General features: G+C 49.6%; 1 protein-coding gene across 1 annotated transcript in view; it reads right to left on the bottom strand.

The window, feature by feature from the left end:
• LOC146174843 (S-phase kinase-associated protein 1-like) overlaps positions 1 to 19,212 on the bottom strand; it is a 30,297-nt gene that overhangs the window by 2,237 nt on the left and 8,848 nt on the right. Inside the window, exons 2-3 of the mRNA XM_084585468.1 lie at positions 9,108 to 9,331; positions 7,576 to 7,716 (exon numbers count right to left, since the gene is read on the bottom strand). Of these exons, the coding sequence (XP_084441594.1) occupies positions 7,576 to 7,716; positions 9,108 to 9,331 (365 nt within the window). The remainder of the gene's footprint in view (positions 1 to 7,575; positions 7,717 to 9,107; positions 9,332 to 19,212) is intronic.

The raw sequence follows: 19,212 nt of genomic DNA, 5'->3' as shown, positions 1-19,212 counted from the left end.
AGTGCATTTCGGCTGATCCGATCTGCTCGTACTAGCTCTGCTATTAATGCGTCGGCAGAGTTAATCCTATAATTATTTTACTATGGCAGGATAGGAATCACTATAAGGCAGTTTCATAAGTAGACGATCTACGACAGCGTTGATCATGTTCCAAAGCGTCGACCGCCGCGGCTTCAAAGCGAAGCAATGTAGGCCTAGCGACGACTAGGGACGGTCACGCACGGCGCCGGCGTTCGCCGCGCTCGCACGTTCCATCCCCGCGGTAATTGTGTAACGTAGTACCTCAGCCTGCTCGCGGCATCCCGTGCTGCAAGCGTTGCAAACTCGTGTACTTTCATAGCTAAGGCCGCGTATTTTTTGACGCTCTGCTCAGCAACAAGCCGTTCAAACGATACTGTAGGCAAGACAAGGCTTCAGTACGCAGTCGCTGCGCTGTCGGCCGTAATCGAAGACGTCGGGCGGCACCATAATCTATACATCGATCTTTAAACGTGATACAGTGGGCAAATGAATAACCTTGTGAAGCAGACCCGCTCGTACGTTTCGCGCACTCGGGCGCCGACGAGTGGCTTCCGTCAACAGACGCCGTCATAACCTCGGTTAACGCCGCAAACCGAGGTCGTCAAGCTCGGTTTGCGGTAACCGCGGTTAGTGGTGCAACCATGGTTTGGTCCGCCGTGTAACATAGGATAACCACGGGTTCGCGGTTACACTAACCGTCGCTACGCGAACTGGCGAACTCCTCAGGCGTGTGCGAGCGAGGACGGGTTGGCGCGAGTACGCCAGCGAGCGAGCGCGCGGCAACCGGAAGTTCGTCGAAGTGACGTATGTCTGGGCGGAGCTCTGAGCTTGCTTGTATTCTTTGTTTTTTTATGGCTCCCTTCGGTGTACGAGCTGAGAGGGAAAATTGGAAGGGTCATTTTTAATCGCCGATATCTCTGGTGTTGCAGAAGCTAGATCGAAAATTTTTGCGGGAGAATGATGGGTGGTTCAATAACTATCAGTGTTATGGCGTTGTTTACCCTTCTTTGTGACCCCTTTCTGCGGACCTTTAAGTATCAGGGCCGCCGCAAAAGCGTGGCACTTTTGCTGACGACAACGATGAGCCATTAAAGGCTTTCGCCTTAAGAGCTGGATTGGTGGCGAACAGAAGACTGATTGCTTAACCGCTACGACTGAGAGTGGTGAACAATAGACAATTATAATAAAGGAATAATTACTCATTGGTTACAATCCAAACACAGCCATAAGGCTTCAAAGCTTTCGCGAAAACTTCGTAGTTGGAAAATTTGTAACAATTTGGTGCTCGAACCCAGGTCCACCGTCTGTCCGGGACAGTCGCCTTACCAGCTGAGCTAAGCAGGATTGCCAGCATAGCAGATGGCAGGGTCAGAGAGGATCGATTAAGAGCTCGAAATGGCAACGGTGCTTCAATAATAATGCTTTTTTGGGAGCCTGAGTGGAGTAGGATTCTAATAGGGAGTAATTATTCTTACGTCCAGTAATTACTCTAACGTCGAGTAGAGACGAAGGCTATACCGCTTTCACAGCACAGACTTTCAGAAAAAATTAATTCTGGACATGGGTTATTACAAATTCTACTTCCACTTTTGGAGTTTGCCTAAAAACATCCAAACACCGTTCCCACTTCAAAATGTTGATCAGTTCGCTCTCTTCCGTCCATCTGATATGCTAGCCGTCCTCGCTAGCTGAGTTGGTGGAGCAGACTTGGTCCTAGCAGACTGCGGTCAAGGTTTGAACTCCATGGTATCAACTTTTCTTCAGGTAGGAAATATCTGTGACGGGTGTACAACTTCCGTGAGTAGCCGTACGGCAGCGCTTGTGTGGACATTGTTGGCTATAATTACTCTCTTACTGCCAGTTCTCCTCCACCTTTGGGATTTCTCATAAAAAGGCATTTCCGATCTGACTAAACCTCGTTCTAAAAGAGAACCCTTCTGGTTGGCCTAAATATCATATCGGAGACTGCAAGAGAAACTGTGGCTTGTTAGCAAGACCGCTAGAAATAACAAATTTTACTAATTTTAAATACTTCAGACATTATAAGCTTATAAGCGTTACAATCATTGAAGAGTTCAGTTCGAGATTTTCCATGCTTATCTTGGCATTTAACGGCCACCGGCGCAAAAACAATTTGCAACTGCAGGGCTCGCGGCGAGGTCTAGAACGACTGCACCGTGGTTGACGATTATTACGCATTAAATGACAAAATTTAAAAGAAGCGAGTTTTTCTTGGTGCGACATATCTCGAAACGTGTGTACCAAATTAAAAACAACAAACCAGAACATTTAACACAAAACTATATTTAGCAGAGTTGATAATAACAAGAACTTAAGTTTGTCACACTGACAAAAAAAAAACTTGCAGGCGACAACCGTTTTTTTACTTCATGACTGCAGACAAGCCCTAAATATTGTTAAATGAAGTCTGGTTGTGTTTAAGTTTTACAGCGTTAACTCTAGTGCGTTCATTTGCAAGTTTCGCTGTCTTTGCGTTAGTCCTGCACCTAATACCTCACACGTTCCACAGATGGCGTCACGCATTCTTGCGCCCTAAAGTCCCTAATGTTTCATCTCGCGCTGTGCGGCAAACGTCGTCATATTCGTTGTGCCCAGGCATGAGAGCATTATGCTATCGCCGCGGCCGATCACGTCTCATGCAAAATTTCAACACATACTCGCTTTGCGCCCTCAACTTCGTCATCTTCAAGTTCCATCTGCTCCGCTCTTTAATTTAACCTATGTAAATACGACATACCCGTTCGCCATCTTCAATCAGTTCGCTCTCGTCCTACCATCTGATCTACTGACCGTCCTGGTTAGCTCAGTGGGTACAGCGACTGCCCCTAAAAGGTGGTGGTCCTGGGTTTGATCCCCGTACCAGGATGAATTTTTGAAGCGAAAAGCTTCCCTACGAGGGTCGGAGCCGAGCTTCGCGTATGCCGTATGCCGCGACCGAGTGACGTCATCGACAAGGCCAGCAGCGCAGCCCCCTCGCCAAGCTCTGCCGGCGTTGCCTAGCAACGCTTAAGAGGTGTGCGACTCCTCCTCATTAAAAAAAGAAGTCTCCATCCGGGAGTCGAACCTCTCTCCGCCGCACTCAGAGGAAGAGGTCACGGAGAAAACGCTCTTCATAATTTCGCTTGTCTACAGTGAAAATGATAGTGGGATTCCGCGAGTGGCAGATACTGCGATTGGCGAGTAATTTTAAAGTACCAGAGACTAAAATAGTTGTCACTCAATTAGGGTGACGTCGAGGATGTGACGTCACCCATCTGCAGTCAGCTATGAGGACCAAGCGGGAACAAGTGCGCTCCAACGCTGCCGGGCGGCGCTTCTTGCCTTCCGCGAGTGACAGATTCTGCGCCATTCCTTTCCTGTAAAGGAATTATATAACGCCGGTAAACTTAGACGCGCTCGACATGGAAGCCACGGGGAGTTTAGCTGCTGGCGAACGGCGCAGGAGACTGGAGAAATTAACTTCTTCTGATCCCGAGGTAGTCACTGCTTTTCGCTACGTATATCCAGGCATAGCAGAGCTGAGCCATCTTTAATTTTTCTTCAGCCACGAAGTTTCTAAGCTGTATAGCTTTCCTTTGTAGCAGTATGGCTGGGCTTGGGTGGATGTCAATGACCAATTATGGTTAATTACAAATCTACTCCACCTTGGGGGTTTCTCCTAAATATCAACACCGATCAACACCATTTCCACTTCCAGTATTTGATCAATTCGCTCTCGCCCTACAACCTGATTTGCTGACCGTCCTGGTTAGCTCAATTGGTAGAGCGACAGCCCCGTAAAAGCGGTGGTGCCGGGATCAATCCTCGGACCAGGACGAATTTTTCTTCGACTACGAAGTTTCTGAGAAACTTTCCTTTGTAGCCGTATGGCTGCGCTTAGGTGGATGTCAATGAGTATATTACTCCCTTATTACTCCCTAAAGACAGAAATCGTAGCCATGCAGACAGGCTGCCGATACCATCGAAAAAAGAGAAACCGGAGCAGCCACTTGCCGAGGAAAAGCGAATGCAGCTGGTGGCTAACGCTCGATCGTGAAAAGTGGTTAAAAGGTAGTTGAACCTCTACATTTTTTTTTCTCTACTGTGTCAGCAGAAAGACCCACATCCCCTAAATATCTCTTATTGTGGATGTAGTGACTGTAGGGCTCTGCAGGCGGAGGACGGAGCGAATGATTGCGAGGAAAAAGGAGATGAAGTGAGCTGCATCAGTGCTCCAGGAGGCTATCGCTGGAACAGCTCCCGCGGGCGATTGATTGAAGAAGCGAGAGAGGAGTACCCAAGCAGAGGAGGCGCAAAAGCGACTCAAGCGCAGCGCGAAATCATTCGAACACAGCGAAGAGAGAAATATTAAAATGAATTTGTCAAGAAAATAAATTAAAGAATAACGCGGTGCAGTATATATATATAGTTACGGCGCTCGACTGCTGTTGCTAAGGCTGCGGGATCGAATCCCGGCCTCGGCGGCTGCTTTACGTTGGAGGCGAAAAGCAAGGCGCCCATCTGCTGTGTGTTGTCCGTGCACGTTAAAGGACCCAAGGGGGTCGAAATTTCTGGAGTCCTTCACTACGGCGTCTCTCATAGCTAGAGTTGCTTTGGGACATTAAACCCCACAAACAAAACCAAACCAAAAAAAAAATTGGAGGCTTATCAAGGTTAAGCCCAGTGGATGCGAAGCATGTTAAGCAGCTGCCTCAGTGTGGATGGGCTAAGTAACGGAGACGTGGTTTTAGGTTAATCGTCGTACTTTATTCTTTGCAGCCCGACAAACACACTCTTATGGTCCGGAAATGCATGACTTGGTTTGCACGTCACTTACGCATACACGCCCGGCGCAAAGACGCTGGCGCGGTTGCGGGCACAGAGACTGACGCGATTCATCCCTGGCGTCGCGCCGATTCATCCCTGGCGTGACGTCACATATCACGTGATGCAGCGAACCGAAGCGTGGAGGCCTCCGCCGGGCGACGTCCGACGGCGCCATAGAGTTAATACAAAGACTCTAGAGAGAAAGCTGGGCAGGGAAACGAGCTTCTCACTGGTTCGCCGCCATCATCAAATTTATCATTGTGGCCAGCACAGTTTCTGCTCACTGCGTCAAAAATGAACAAAGGTTTGAACAAACGTTTTAAAAACCGCTGCCGATAACACAACTGTAGGAAATTTCTATACATTGTTTTCAAGTTTCAAGCATATTATATAATCTTTCAGGCACCTTCTTGGCCATAAAGGAATGATGTAGAACAATTGGAAACCATGTTTGCGAGCAGATCAACAGTAAACACACACGAGCACCCTTTGACATTTACTGTATGCAGCACTAGCTATCCCGAATAGACCAAGGACCGTTGCTGTGGAATTCGTCACTGTTCTTTTTAATATACTGTGGTCGTCGTCTTGCGCCAAAGCAAATTTCTGACATATTTTCAGGTGATCGGGCACAGAGGAGATGCATGTGCGCTCGACGGACGAAATGCATGCGAAGCGCGAAACAATCGCAGGGATAGCCGGCCTTGCGATAACAACTCAGAAGAATCAGGACACCTAAGTGATGTTACAGTAGGTACGCGACGCAACATATCACAAGAAATGCTCCACACGCGACGATTCTGCCGTTGTTTACAGCACCTACTGAACAGTAGCCGCCCGCCGTCGGTTAGCTGCACGCCGCCATCTTCCCACGATCCAAGTTGCCAGCTTCAAACCATCTTCATGTGCCAGATTTAGCAAGTAAAATTCATCTGGCAACCAATGAACAGTGTGATGATGGCGGCAATCACGCGGTCACCCCTCGAATGCATTGGGTGAACGGGCAGCTTTCCCTCTAGAGTCTTTGTATTAACTCTATGGACGGCGCGATATGAAGCCCCATCTGCAGCCGGTGTGACGTCATCCCGTGACGTCATGTCACGTGACCCCACTTCAAGGTCAATGGTGGCCACCGCCGGGCGTCGCACGAAGGCCCGAAACCTACGTTAATATGCTTCGCATAATAATTACACCGATGCAGATTGGGCTGCTCCTGCAACTTGAGTGCATGAGGCGTGCTTGCGGATGTATGACTGTAGAGCTGCGTATGGCACCCTACACACACGCAGACCAAGCATTCTGTTTTTATTACAGCGTGAAAGGGAGAGAGGAGATAGGAATGAGGATGGAAGACAGGGATGTTAACCAGAGAGGCCTCCGGTTGGCTACCCTACACTGGGGAAAAGGGATAAGGGAATTAAAGAGGGGAAGAGAAAATGGACGTGGAGCACAGTCAGAGTTTGTCACGCAAGCCGGTGGCTGTTAGAAAACTGAACAGTGCCTGTATGCCTTCAAGGCGATCGACTGCCGTGGCCCTTAGGATCTTATCCGCCGTTAAAGGGCGAGGATCGAGGCGGTCCATCGCACAACGCAGCTTATATCTTTCACTCACAAATTCAGGGCATTCACATAAGAGATGTTTGATTGTCTCTTCACAGCGAATATTTTCACAGGCAGGGTTGTCGGCTGTTCCAACAGAGCCCTGAAGCGATAGGCTATGAGGGACGCCGAAGAAGATGGCTATACATTTATTTGAAGTACTCAAGGTGCATTGACATCGCATAGCAGATGTGAGATTTTGCGTTTAGCCTCCGTGGAATTCGACTTCACTGCAGAGATTCTATCACGCGACCAGGAGATGACCAGCGTAACGCAAGAACCCCGCGGTGGCTAAAGTAGAGTTTTGAAGACGCCAGAAAGTAGGTCGGATAGAATGTCTAGCGCCCATTTTCACAAATAGAGGACAGTAGACGAAGGCGGCCAAAGCGATACATTGAGGCTACGCATGGTTTCTAGTAACATGCTATCAGAAAAAGAGCAAGTTGTAAAATTGCGTTATGGTCTGCGGAGTCCTGTATTTTTTTGCGAAGTTTATTGCCTCAGGGCATACAAATGCTATGAAGGATGAAGGGTGTGGTAAAATAAATGGTAAAAGGTTGCCTGATGCAATGAAGTCGAGTCGAGAAGTGAACGATGATGTGGTCCCAGTGTCCAAACAGCATATGACTGTGGATTATGGGGGGAGAGGCCAGCTGCTACCAGGTGCCGGATCTGCGTCGGCTTCAGCGCTGGAGATTCCCACAGCAGGTGATGGATGTCAGCTTCTGTATTTCTGGACTTGCAGACGGGGCACCCATGGGGTGTGGATACCAATCTCGAAATCGAGGCCACTTTACTACGGAGGCCAACTAGAACACTAAACGAATTAAGATTTTTTATATAAAAAGCCACAGGCATCAACATTATTGACCTTACAATAGCTTTTTGACTAAAGGTAAGAACAGCTGACTACATTTTCCTATGAATGAATTTTGTGTGACGGGCGCATATGGTAGTGTCCAAGTGACACGTGTTGGATAGACTCCTTGATTTTGCACCCTATCGGATGCCCTGGCGGAAAAGTCGGATCTCTGAACCGGTAGCAGTAATACTGCGCTGTCCTCGTGACCACGGTGTAAGAGTAGTTTCTCGTGGTCATACATAGTCGTGCGCGAGGCACGGGCTCACCACTTCCTCTTCGGAGGGCGTGAAGTTGTTCCTGATGCAGAGTCGTTTGCTCATCTCGTCCGTCGTCTTGGACCGAATCATACTGGCCACCATCCGGGAGCCGGCGTTCATCAGGCCCTTGATGTCCAGATAGTCAGCAGCCTGCGCGTGCTCGCACAGTCATACATTTGAGCGTAAATACGATGAACGCGGCAAATAGCCTAGCAATATAGGTGGTCTCTAAGCAGAGGAACCCATCTCCCTTTTATTTTGTTGCTGAAAGAGACCGTCGCGTATCGCCATTAGTTAGTGTTCTACAGCCTGTTTCACAAGCAGTTTACAGCACTAAGGAGGCAAAGGGCAACATGGGCCAATCAGAATGTCGTGCACAATATGACTGTTCATATCCTGTCGGCTATGGTGTAAATATTCGAGCACACTTTGGCGACTAAAGTGATGAAAGGCGAAAGCCTGAGTTCTGCATTCTGCTACGCGACTGTAGCGCATGTAGCGATGAATGCTGCCACGAGTAAAGCCAGCGACTACTCTTTCACATTCTGCGAGTGCATTCATTCAGTGAATTATGCATGGCAGCGACGAGATCGCACTCCTTGTATCTTCGCAGTTGTTCTACGTTTACTGTTGTGTGGTTTATTTTACCGGGTGTGCGGCATTAATTATAAATCAATAACTAATTACACATCTGTCACTAATCAGTATATATTAATTATTTGGTTAAATATCAATTATATTATTATCAATTAATTAATAGGTCACCGTTTAGTAATTGATCATTGATTGGCATATGGTCATATAAGGCACGCATTCGCGCATACTGTGGTGGTGCTCTGGGATTGGTCGATACCTCCATGACGTCATTCCGTCTCGGCCAATCAGAGCCGCCGCAAAAGCGTGACAGTTTTGTTGACGACAACGATGAGGCAATAAAGGCTTTCGCCCTAAAAGTGTGGCACACGAAGACAATCATGTAGTGCGCGCCATCCTCATGGCCCTGCACATGTAACCCTTACCTTTTCGCAGAGCTGCATATAGCTTGCGGAGTTTAGGTTATCCGTCAAGCGTATCTTTGTTCGCGCTCCAACCGCATGGTTGTACAATCTACAGGATGCGCCGGTAAGCTTACACCGTGCTCTAGTATAAGGTGCAGAGGTCATGAAGAACTTGTCGCTGCCTAGCCTGTTCTTTTTATCGTGGACACTTCTGCTGGTGGGTACAGCAGTACCTGCAAATGATTATCTCAAGGACAGAACAACCGGAGGAGAAATACACAGACGAGCTCGTGTGTGCATTTTCTATCTTTCGCGTCCTGTCCAGTGTGCCCAAAGTTGTCCTTGAAATGCCTGTTCCCGAAGTGGCCCAACAGTCTACACCATCCAAGGACAGGGCCAATTGAATGGAGATTCAAAGAAAACATTCGGCGCAGGTCTGTCTGTTTGGAGAACAGAATTTAAGTTAGAACACCAACAACGCGTTCTCCTCTAGTTTAAATTAACTGAACCTAACTGTGTACAACACTAATTCACACCACTCACCACGATGAGCTGGAAGAGCGTGGCCTGGTCTACGTTGAAGAACTCGGCATCCCAAGAGGAGAGCGGCTGTCTTCCGCCCACCGCGGCCCCGATATCGTCCTCGGCCAAGAGCAGCCAGTCGTCCTTGTGGTAGGTGGCCCACTGCAACACCTTCTTCAGCGTGGCTGAGTTCACGTTCACCAGCGGGACCACTTCCTCCGCGTCGCTGGCCAGTTCACCCAGGTCTGCGCAAAAGTAGTAAAATTTCCACGAACCGACTGACGAGCTGGAGTATCAACGGTCTCGGTTTTCTTTCAAGCAGGTTTGTTTATGAGCTCAACTTTTGAATACAATGGCTTTCCGATTTCTCATAGAACATAGGTTGCAACTGCAAATGTAGTTGGAGGAATTCCGTGACAGGGCTCCCAATCGACTTGTAATAATAATTGGTTGACAGGCAAGGAAAGTCGCAGTATCTGTCTAAACTATTTTCGTGAACACCCGACCCGCGCTTTAATTGAAGGGAAGAAAGTGGGAATGAAAGTGAAAGAGACAAAGAATTGTGCCGTATTGGAGGGCTACGGAATAAATTAGATTATCTGGGATCTTTAAAGTGCATTGACATCGCACAGCATGTTGTGTTATGGAGACTTACATTTATGGCAGACAACAGTCTATAACCGCAAGGCTTGATGGGATTCCGACCCCATTTATCTAAACAGGACGCCATGCTGCAACTCACCCACATTTTTCACCCACTTTTTCCTGCTCACACCAAGGCAGTCTTATGTTTGGACCTCTCCAAATCTTTCGATCACATCGGGTATCGGACGATCATGACTGCCCTATCCACGTTGAATGTAGGTGGGAGAATGTACACCTACATTCGAACAGTCCTCACTGACCGCACGGTTGAGATACACTTCGGGCCTCTTTCTTCCTCCTCCTACATGCTTCAGATGTCGCCATCCCGCAAGGGTCCGTCCTCTCCCCCTTCTTTAACATCATCCTAATCCCCCTCAACCGAAGATTGTCAGACATACCCCATTTGAAATACACCCTCTATACCGACGACATCACGCTGTGGACCACTCACGGCAGTGATGACGGTATAGAAGACACCTTACAGGAAGCAGCCACCCAGACCGAAAATTACACAAAGAGCATCGGACTGTTTTACCCCACCAGGTAAGTCCGAACTGCTGCTCATCCACCCCAAGAACCACCACTCCCACCGCTCCCCTATTACTATCGAAGTGAATGGGAGCCTAGTACCGGAGGTTTAAATCCTCCGCGTATTGGGCCTACAAATCCAGAGCAAAGATAAAAACACTACCACCCTTAAAAAAAGGTTGTAGGCGCGATATCGCACCTCATCCGCAGAGTTCCGGGCCGCCATAGGGGCATGAAGGAATGCGTCCTTTGTCGCCTCATCCATGCCGTCGTCCTCAGCCGTGTGCTTTACACTACTCCGTACCTACAATTGTTGAAAAACGACATAAACGCTTTGGATGCCTTGATCTGCAAGGCATACAAGGTCACAGTTAACCTTCCCTTCAACACGCCCAAGGCCGATTGCTAGGCCTGGGCCTACACAACACGATTCGAGAGCTCGTGGAGGCCCACCGACAGGCCCAATACATCAGACTCACGCGAACATCCACTGGACGGTATAAGACTCCCTTGCAATCAGGATACCGGCTAACGACCCAACCCCTCTATTCATCCCTCGAACAATCCACCGAGAGCTACTTATCAAGCCACTCCCGAAAAATACGCATCCATCCTACCATGATCAGCGCCGCAGAGCCCGTGCAAAGGCACTCCGCCGATTTTATGGCGGTGATGCTGACGCCTATGCGTGGACGCTGCACGCACGGGTGTTGACCTGACCGCAGCCGTGGTGGATTACTCCTCATTCCCTCTAATCTCATTACCGCTCCCCCCAAGACACCTTCCCAGAAGCTGCAGAGGAAGCCGCCATTGCAATAGCCATAACCCGCACGGAAGCCCAGTACATTTTAACAGATTCAAAAACAGAGATTCTGAATTTTGCACGAGGCCGAGTCCATGTCCCTGCTTTTAGCATCCTGTGCTCGCCCGATGCACCCCCGCCCCGCCATGTGGAGCTGATATGGGTGCCCGTGCAAAGTACTTCTAACACCGTGGTCCGCGCACTCCGGGAATCCCGGAAACGAGGCTGCCAACCTTTTAGCTTGAGTTTATTTAAATCGGGCACAGGTGGCCTCTAATCCGGAATTTACGAAGGAGCGCATGTACTCGTTCAGCAAGCTGCCGCATGCCTACAGAGACAGGCACCAGCTCTACCCTCCACCCCACCCCTCCCTCGACAAAAAATTAGAGGGTCTCTTAGGTGTCTCCTAAGAGGAGAATGGCGAAAGCCTATCTCTCCTATCCTATAATTTGCCTCCCATCGTTCGCCTCTTGTCGGCATTCGTTGCAGTGCTACATATGTTTACAGGAAATGAAAGGCCCAGTATCACACTTTCTCCGGCAAGTGTGAGTTTGGACGGTGCACCATCGCTCCTGTGCCCCACCGGAGTGGCGCAGTGGTAAGCCGCCTGACTACTGTGCCGGAGTACCCGGGTTCGAACCCGGCCTCGGTGGCTGCGTTTCGATGGAGGCAAAAAGCAAGGCGCCCGTGTGCTGTGCGATGTCAGCACACGTTAAAGATCTCCAGGTGGTCGAAATTACTCCGTAGCCCTCCACTACGGCTCCTCTTTCTCTCTATCCACTTTCACTCCCACCTTCCTCCCCTCCCTTACGGCGTGATTGAGGTGTCCACAGAAAACAGGTAAGACAGTTACCGCGCCTTTTCCTTTCCTAAAAATCAATTAATATAATCAATATCACTCCTGTCGCATGGCGTTCCTTGGCGCGCGTAATATGTGTTGCATTGCAGATGGAAGTGACGCATCCCGCCTCGGCCAATCAGAACGCCGCAAAAGCGGGACACACTTTGTCCACGACAGCATGAGCCATTAAAGGCTTTCGCCTTAATAAACACGCAGCCCTATGGCGCAGACTGCAAACGCACACTCTTCCTTCACTCCTTACCCTATCCCACTAACATCCCTCCTTCCCCACTCCTGGCTGTACACTTTGCCTCGAACGTTTTGGCTCTTCCCTTCACGTCCTCTCTCTCTGCCCGGCGGAACCTCCCCAGCGGGGTCAAGAGCACTTGAAGACCTGGGAGGACTGGCAGACCCTGCTGCGCTCGGAGGACCCGGCCGTGCAGACCATCGCCACCGGCCGGGCTGCCAGTGTTATGAGCCTGAGAGATATAAACACGAGTTTCAGTGGGGTCGTGCGGGGAACAAGGGGCCTGCGCGCCCTGAATTCCTACTTATAATAAAGTTTTCTGTCTCTTTGTCTGTCTGTCTGCCTGTACAGCACATGGACGCCTCTTCGTTTCGCCTCCATCGAAACGCAGCCGCCGGCGGTCGGGTTCGAACCAGGGTTCCCCGGTAACGTAGTTGGGAATCAACCAGTGGGACACCACGGCGGGCGACTTGCAAACTCGCTTTCACGCCACCTGACGCAAGTATTCTAAGTGGCCAGAGTTTCTTTACCTGGAAACATTCAATAAAACATGAGCTCATTTTTTTATTAATAGCTTTACGATAAGAAATATACATCTGCAGATCCCTCCACGACGCTTCTAGTTTTAGCGCGAACGCACTCATACGAATATCAGAGAAAAGCCCCGCCGGGGTGGTGACACCCGACTACTGTCCGGAATTCCCGGGTTCGAACCCGACCTCGGCGGCTGCGTTTCGTTGGAGGCGAAACGAAGAGGCGTCCGTGTGCTGTGCGATGTCAGCGCACCCCCCCCCCCCCCCCCAGGTGGTCGAAATTATTCCGTAGCCCTCCACTACATCTCCTCTTCCTCCCTTTCCACTTTAACTCCCATCTTCCTCCCTTCCCTTACGGCGCTGTTCAGGTGTCCACAGACACAAGTGTGACAGATACTGCGCCTTTCCCTACCTGTGAACCAATTATTAATATCAGAAAAAAGTAAAAAAAAAAACAATTGCTGCCTCTCTGGTTTCCATAGCAACTGCGACGTATACGCTAAGCCTAACGTAGCCATGTGTGATAGATGCTCTAACGCATATGTGTAGCAGACACTTAAGCAATTTAGAGCTACTGCACCTACCATAAGACCATTTTCGTGAAAATAAAGCCGTTAGAACGTGTGTAATAATCACGTATAACAATTTGCCAAACTATGTGCCAGTCTCTCAAAGCTAAACCAAGCAAAACCATCCCAATTGCTAAACATTTTTAAAAACGTGCCCCATTGAAATTATATGGCAGTTTGACATTTTTTATGAGCGCAGGACACAGGCAGGTGTCCAATCCAGCGCACTCTCGTAGGCGTTAGGACTATTAGCCCGCACTACAGTGAACTAGAATATTCTAGTTCACTGTAGCCCGAACATAGCGGTCGGGCGCGAGCTTCCGCGCGTCTTTGCTTTGAAATCGGCAACGCTCCGAGGCAAAGACCGCCATGACGTCACCACACAAAACATTACAAACAAAGGCACCCCCGGCCGTTTAGAATTTCGGCGAAAATGATGGAAACCGTGGAGGGAACGAGCATAGACCCTGCGGAGCTGAAAGAACCTGGCCAGTGGTTTATTGCCAAGAAAAGAGGAAAGGCCGTGCCACTTGAGAACGAGGGACGCAGCGTCACCGATGATCAAGGGAGAGAGCGAGCCGCGTCCAAGCTCGCCGGAAAGAGATTGGCAGCAAAGTCGGTTGAAAGGCAATCGATCAAGATACCCGACGGAACCGACAAAATAATTCTCCGCCCACGGGGAGGAGTCAGCCGCCTACTTAAGTATGGCAACATTGAACTTGCGGAGTTGATTGCTCGCACCGCAAATATAAACATCAGAGAGGCCGCGGAAGACACCTTCTCGGTTAACGCAAAACAGCAGTCTATCCTCATCGCAACAGACAGCGAAGACCGGAAAAGAAAATACGTCGCACTACGCGTCCTCGAATTCGAGGGCCAGAAAATTGAAATCACGGCGTACGTCGCTATGCCCGAAGACTGCGGTAAGGGGGTAGTACACGCCCATTCGCATCACCGAGGAAGAAATAGTGCAACGGCTACGCACAATCAATGGCAACCCCCCCGTGCTAGGAGCCAGGCGCCTGGGCAGGAGCTCAACCACCGTGCTCATACTGTTTGAAAAACCAGAGGTGCCAAGGTGGGTGAAACTCTCACTTACATGGCAAAGATGTGTCTTATATAGAAAGAAATACGAGGTTTGCAACGCATGCGGGCGCCTAGGGCACCGCGAAGATGTCTGCCCAGATCCGAATAACGCTAAGTGCAGAGGATGCGGAGAAGAGCGCCCAGATCAGGGACACACCTGCGAAATAAAATGTCAGCTGTGCGGTAAAGACCATCCGCTTGGCAACAAGAAGTGCAGAGAACTCTACAGTACTCCCTACCAGACCAAAAAACGTCAATGGGAGCAGAAAATTGCCGAACAGCAGCAGCAACAGCAGCAGCAGCAGCAACAGCAACAGCAGCAGCAGCAGCACAACGAGCAGCACCAATATCTCAACACCACACCTGAGAGCGGCCGCAGAGGACGCTCGAAATTCAGAAGAGACCACCGTGACCAACGCGGATATTCTCAAGACAGGGACGGAGGCTTCCGGGCGCAGAGCGGGGACTTCCCGCAGTTGGAGGACGCCAACCGACGTCACCGTTCAAGCTCCCGCAGCAGCAGGGAGCGGTCCGGATCCAAGTCCAGGTCGGGGTCCAAATCCAGAGTCACGGCTAACTCCAGGGACCCAAGGAACCCGTCGGCCACCCAAAAGCGAAGCCCGAGCGGGGACAGTAAAACCGTGAGTTTCAGCAGTGGGGTTCCCCAGGCTAAAGATGAGGAAAACAAAGAAAAAGATAAAGAAATAGAAAAGTTAAGAAAGGAAGTTGCGGAACTGAGGGAGATAATTAAGAAACTCACCCAGGACCAATACCAATCTAAATCACAGCTAAATTCCGGGGCTCCCCCGCCTCCACAGGCTCTCCCCGCAAAACAAGTAGCCAAACCGACACCTCCACCTGCGACGCCAAAGGTGCTAACACCACCCGCGGCGTCAGACACGGAGGAGGACGCTATGATCACTGAACAGTGCAGGCCACCTCCCCCGCAGAAACGAAGAGGCGGGGAAACGGATCCGCTGGCGGCAATAGAGCGTAGACTAGACGCCAAATACGGGGCGAGACTCGAGCGGCTTGAGACAGGCATGACCAATATCATAGGCGCCCTAAACCGAATTCAGGAACAATCTAAACAAACAAACGCGGCTCTTGCTGCTATGGCAGAAAGGCAAACAGTGAGAGAAGAGATACTTGACCAATTCCAACATGGGCAAAACGCAACCAAAGATTAATTCGACGGTATGGCAGTGGAACTGCCGAGGATTCCCGCGCAAGCGAGCGTTAGTGCAACAACATCTCGAGCAAATAGTTGAAAAACCTCTAGCCGTAGCCCTACAGGAAACTGGCAAAGGAGTAATTAAATTATCAGGATATCAAGCGTTTGCTAGTGGCCGGGGAGCAAAATCCCGGGTCACTACATTCGTCAAAAGGAACGTAGCGGTGATCGAACATGAAGTTAGTTCTCGCGACATTGAGGCGGTTTTCGTTGAAATCATCACGGGCAGGAAGAAGGAACCCAGTATTTTCGTCCTAAACATATATAGCTCTCCTCAGCAGCGCAAAGTTAGGTTCAAGACATTATTTCGCAAAGCAATGAAGGCAGCCGGAGCTAACCCCCTGCTAATTGTAGGAGACTTCAACGCATGCCACCAAGAGTGGGGATATAATAGGCAAGATCCGAAGGGCAGACAGTTATGGGAAGATTTTCACGAATTAAACCTCACCCTGCAGACAGACTCTGGCTGCCCGACGAGGGTGGGAAACAGTGTGAGCAAAGACACAACCCCAGACTTAACATTTACCAAAAACATGGAGGAGCTTAGGTGGAAGAACACAGAGCTCAACTTTGGAAGCGATCATTACGTCCTCGAAATAACGCTTAAACGGGGAGTCAAAGTAAGACGAGAAAAGATCATCAGCGCAATCGAATGGGAGAAATTCAGACAAATTAGGGAATCTGCCAACATGGACCAAAATATTGAAAATATCGACGATTGGGCAGAAACCCTCATGCACCACGTTAAACCCGCTACCATTACCCTAGAGAGGGGGACGATGCACCGAAAACAGTCGACAGGAAACTCCTACACATGTGGGAAGCAAAAAAAGGTATGGAAAGACGCCTCCGATGTCAGAGATGGAACCGAAACCTAAGGCGAAAAATAGCCAGGCACAATAAGGAAATTGAGGATTATGCAATTAAACTCTGCGAGCAAAACTGGTGTAACAGGTGCGATGAAATGGAGGGCAACATGAGCCTTTCAAAGACGTGGAGCCTGCTACGATATCTTCTTAATCCCGACAGTTCGAAAACACAGTCAAACACTACAATAGCCAAGGCAAGACACGCGTTCGAGGGTACTGACGCGGAACTAATAACTAAACTCGTAGACACATATGTCGGCGATACAACATCCCTCCCTCTTAGGCAATACGCGGGCCCACCGAACGAGGCCCTCGACGCGCCCATCTCAGAAGCGGAAGTTAGAGCCGAAATCCTTAGCTTAAAGACGCGATCAGCTCCCGGCCCCGATGGAATAACAAATAAAATGCTACGAAACCTAGACGACGCTTCCATAACGGCACTGACCAACTACATGCAAGAAGTATGGAGTAGCGGTCGTCTTCCCCAGCAGTGGAAAACTGCAAACGTTTTGCTAATTCCAAAACCTGGCAAGCCCCCGAAATTGGAAAACCTCAGACCTATTTCTCTAACCTCATGCATTGGAAAGCTTATGGAACGCGTAATCCAAACAAGGCTAACTAATTTCATGGAGAAAAATGACCTGTGGCCGCATGAGATGGTCGGGTTCCGACCGGGCCTGTGCACACAGGATGTAATGCTCCGATTACAACATGACATAATTGACTCGAAATCCAGAGACGCGAAGGTAATTCTAGCACTAGATCTAACAAAAGCATTTGACAACGTAAAACACCAGGCAATTCTCGCGGGACTACAGGAATTAGGAGTCGGCGAGAGGACATATAATTACGTAATGGATTTCCTGACAAACAGGACGTTGAAACTAAAGTTTCAGGACCTAGAATCCCCCACTGTCCACCTGGGAAGTAAAGGAACTCCGCAAGGCTCGGTGCTCTCCCCCTTCCTTTTTAACGTGGTGATTTGAGGCCTTCCTGCCGCCCTTAAAGTCATAAAAGACCTGAAGTTCAGCATTTACGCGGACGACGTTAATCTCTGGATGAACAACGGCAGCGATGGCAGCATAGAGGAACGCCTACAGGCGGCGGCGGACACCATTGTGTCCTACGCGGCCGAAAGGGGTCTTTCGTGCTCTCCGCAAAAATCCGAACTTTTCATATATAATCCAAAATCAATGAGGTGCAAGGGCGACTTTAACGTAGAAATAAAGGTCGACGGCAAAACCGTACCAAGAGTCCAGCAAATCAGAATCCTCGGACTTTTTATTCAAGAGGACGGGTATAATGACGGAACGATAAAAAAACTCACTACCTACGCGACGCAGGTAACATGAATATTTAGGAGGATTGCATTCAAAGGCAGAGGCCTCAAAGAGAGAAGCCTCTTGAGACTGATGCAGGCGTACATAATAAGTCGAATATGCTATGCCACACCGTTCCTCAACATCAGGACCAATGAAAAAGAAAAGATAGACGCACTCATCAGGCGTTGCGTCAAGAGAGCGCTGGGTCTACCCATCTCCTCTTCTACGGAACGCCTGATAGAAATGGGAGTGCATAATAGCTGGACGGAACTTGCTGAAGCGGTGAGAATCGCCCAACATGAAAGATTAAGTAGGTCGAGCACGGGTCGAACCATCTTAGAATGGGTGGGTCGAAAAATAGATAGGGGCACAGCCGACAAGGTTTTCCAAGGGACTTTAGGTTTTCCTACCACCACAATGTCGCGAGAACATCATTGTTCGTCCTCTCCCCCGCAACATGCACCCAGAATACCACAATGAGAGACGGGAGAAGAGAGCAGAAGCACTGGTTAAAAGTGCGAAAGAATTCAGAGTAAAAGAAGTTGCCTACGTAGACGCTGCAAGCGGCCTATCAGGGGCGGCAGTCGCCGCAGTAGTCGATGGTAGCGGCGCACTAGTCGTCTCCGCCACCATCCGAAGTAGAAACATAGACACGGCTGAAGAGGTCGCAATAGCGTTCGCTTGCGTCGGAACGAAGGCTAGATTGATCTTTAGCGACAGTAAAACTGCTCTCTGGAATATCGGAAAAGGCAGGGTCTCACAAGAAGCCGCCCGAATTCTAAAAGCTGCAACTAAAATTGATCGCAAAATCACCCTAATTTGGGTCCCAGCACACACGTCCGTCCCCGGCAACGAGGCGGCCCATGATTTAGCCCGAGATCTCTACTTCCGGGCAAACGCGGAGCCGCCCGACTGCCAGGCGATGGACGAACGTTTGCAAACCTATAAAGAAATAATCGAAAATTATAGATTAGGAAGACGTCTGATGCCGCCACCGGATCCTAGCTTAAATAATAAAGAGGCCATAGCCTGGCGGCGATTACAAGCCGGAAATTTCCCGAACCCTGTCTGGTTGTTTCACACCCAGATAGAGGAGAGAAAAAACGATAAATGTAAAGCCTGCGAAGCGAGGGGGACCCTCGACCATATAATTTGGGAATGCCCTAAGTCTCCGGGCGCTAGGGACAACATTAAAAGTAGAGAAGCCTGGGTAACCCTGCTGCGAAGCGACGTCCCCGCTGACCAGCAGAAAGCCGTCCGCCTGGCGGCTGAGGCCGCGAATAACCAATGTATATTCGCCAGTCCTTAGTCGCGGAGGTTCCAGCCCCCGTTCCTCATGCCTGCGTGCCAGGAGCGGGGAGTAGGGGGCCTCCTAAATCGGTGGAAATTAAAGTTTTAATCAATCAATCAATCATTACATCAGCGCCATATATTACAAATTGATGGCAGG

This window comes from Amblyomma maculatum, chromosome 11 (genome assembly GCF_055883805.1).
Source record: "Amblyomma maculatum isolate TAMU_Amacu chromosome 11, ASM5588380v1, whole genome shotgun sequence".
NCBI classification, from domain to species: Eukaryota; Metazoa; Arthropoda; class Arachnida; order Ixodida; family Ixodidae; genus Amblyomma; species Amblyomma maculatum.
The sequence above is the reverse complement of the archived record's forward strand: the minus strand, read 5'-3'. Positions and strand labels throughout refer to the sequence as shown.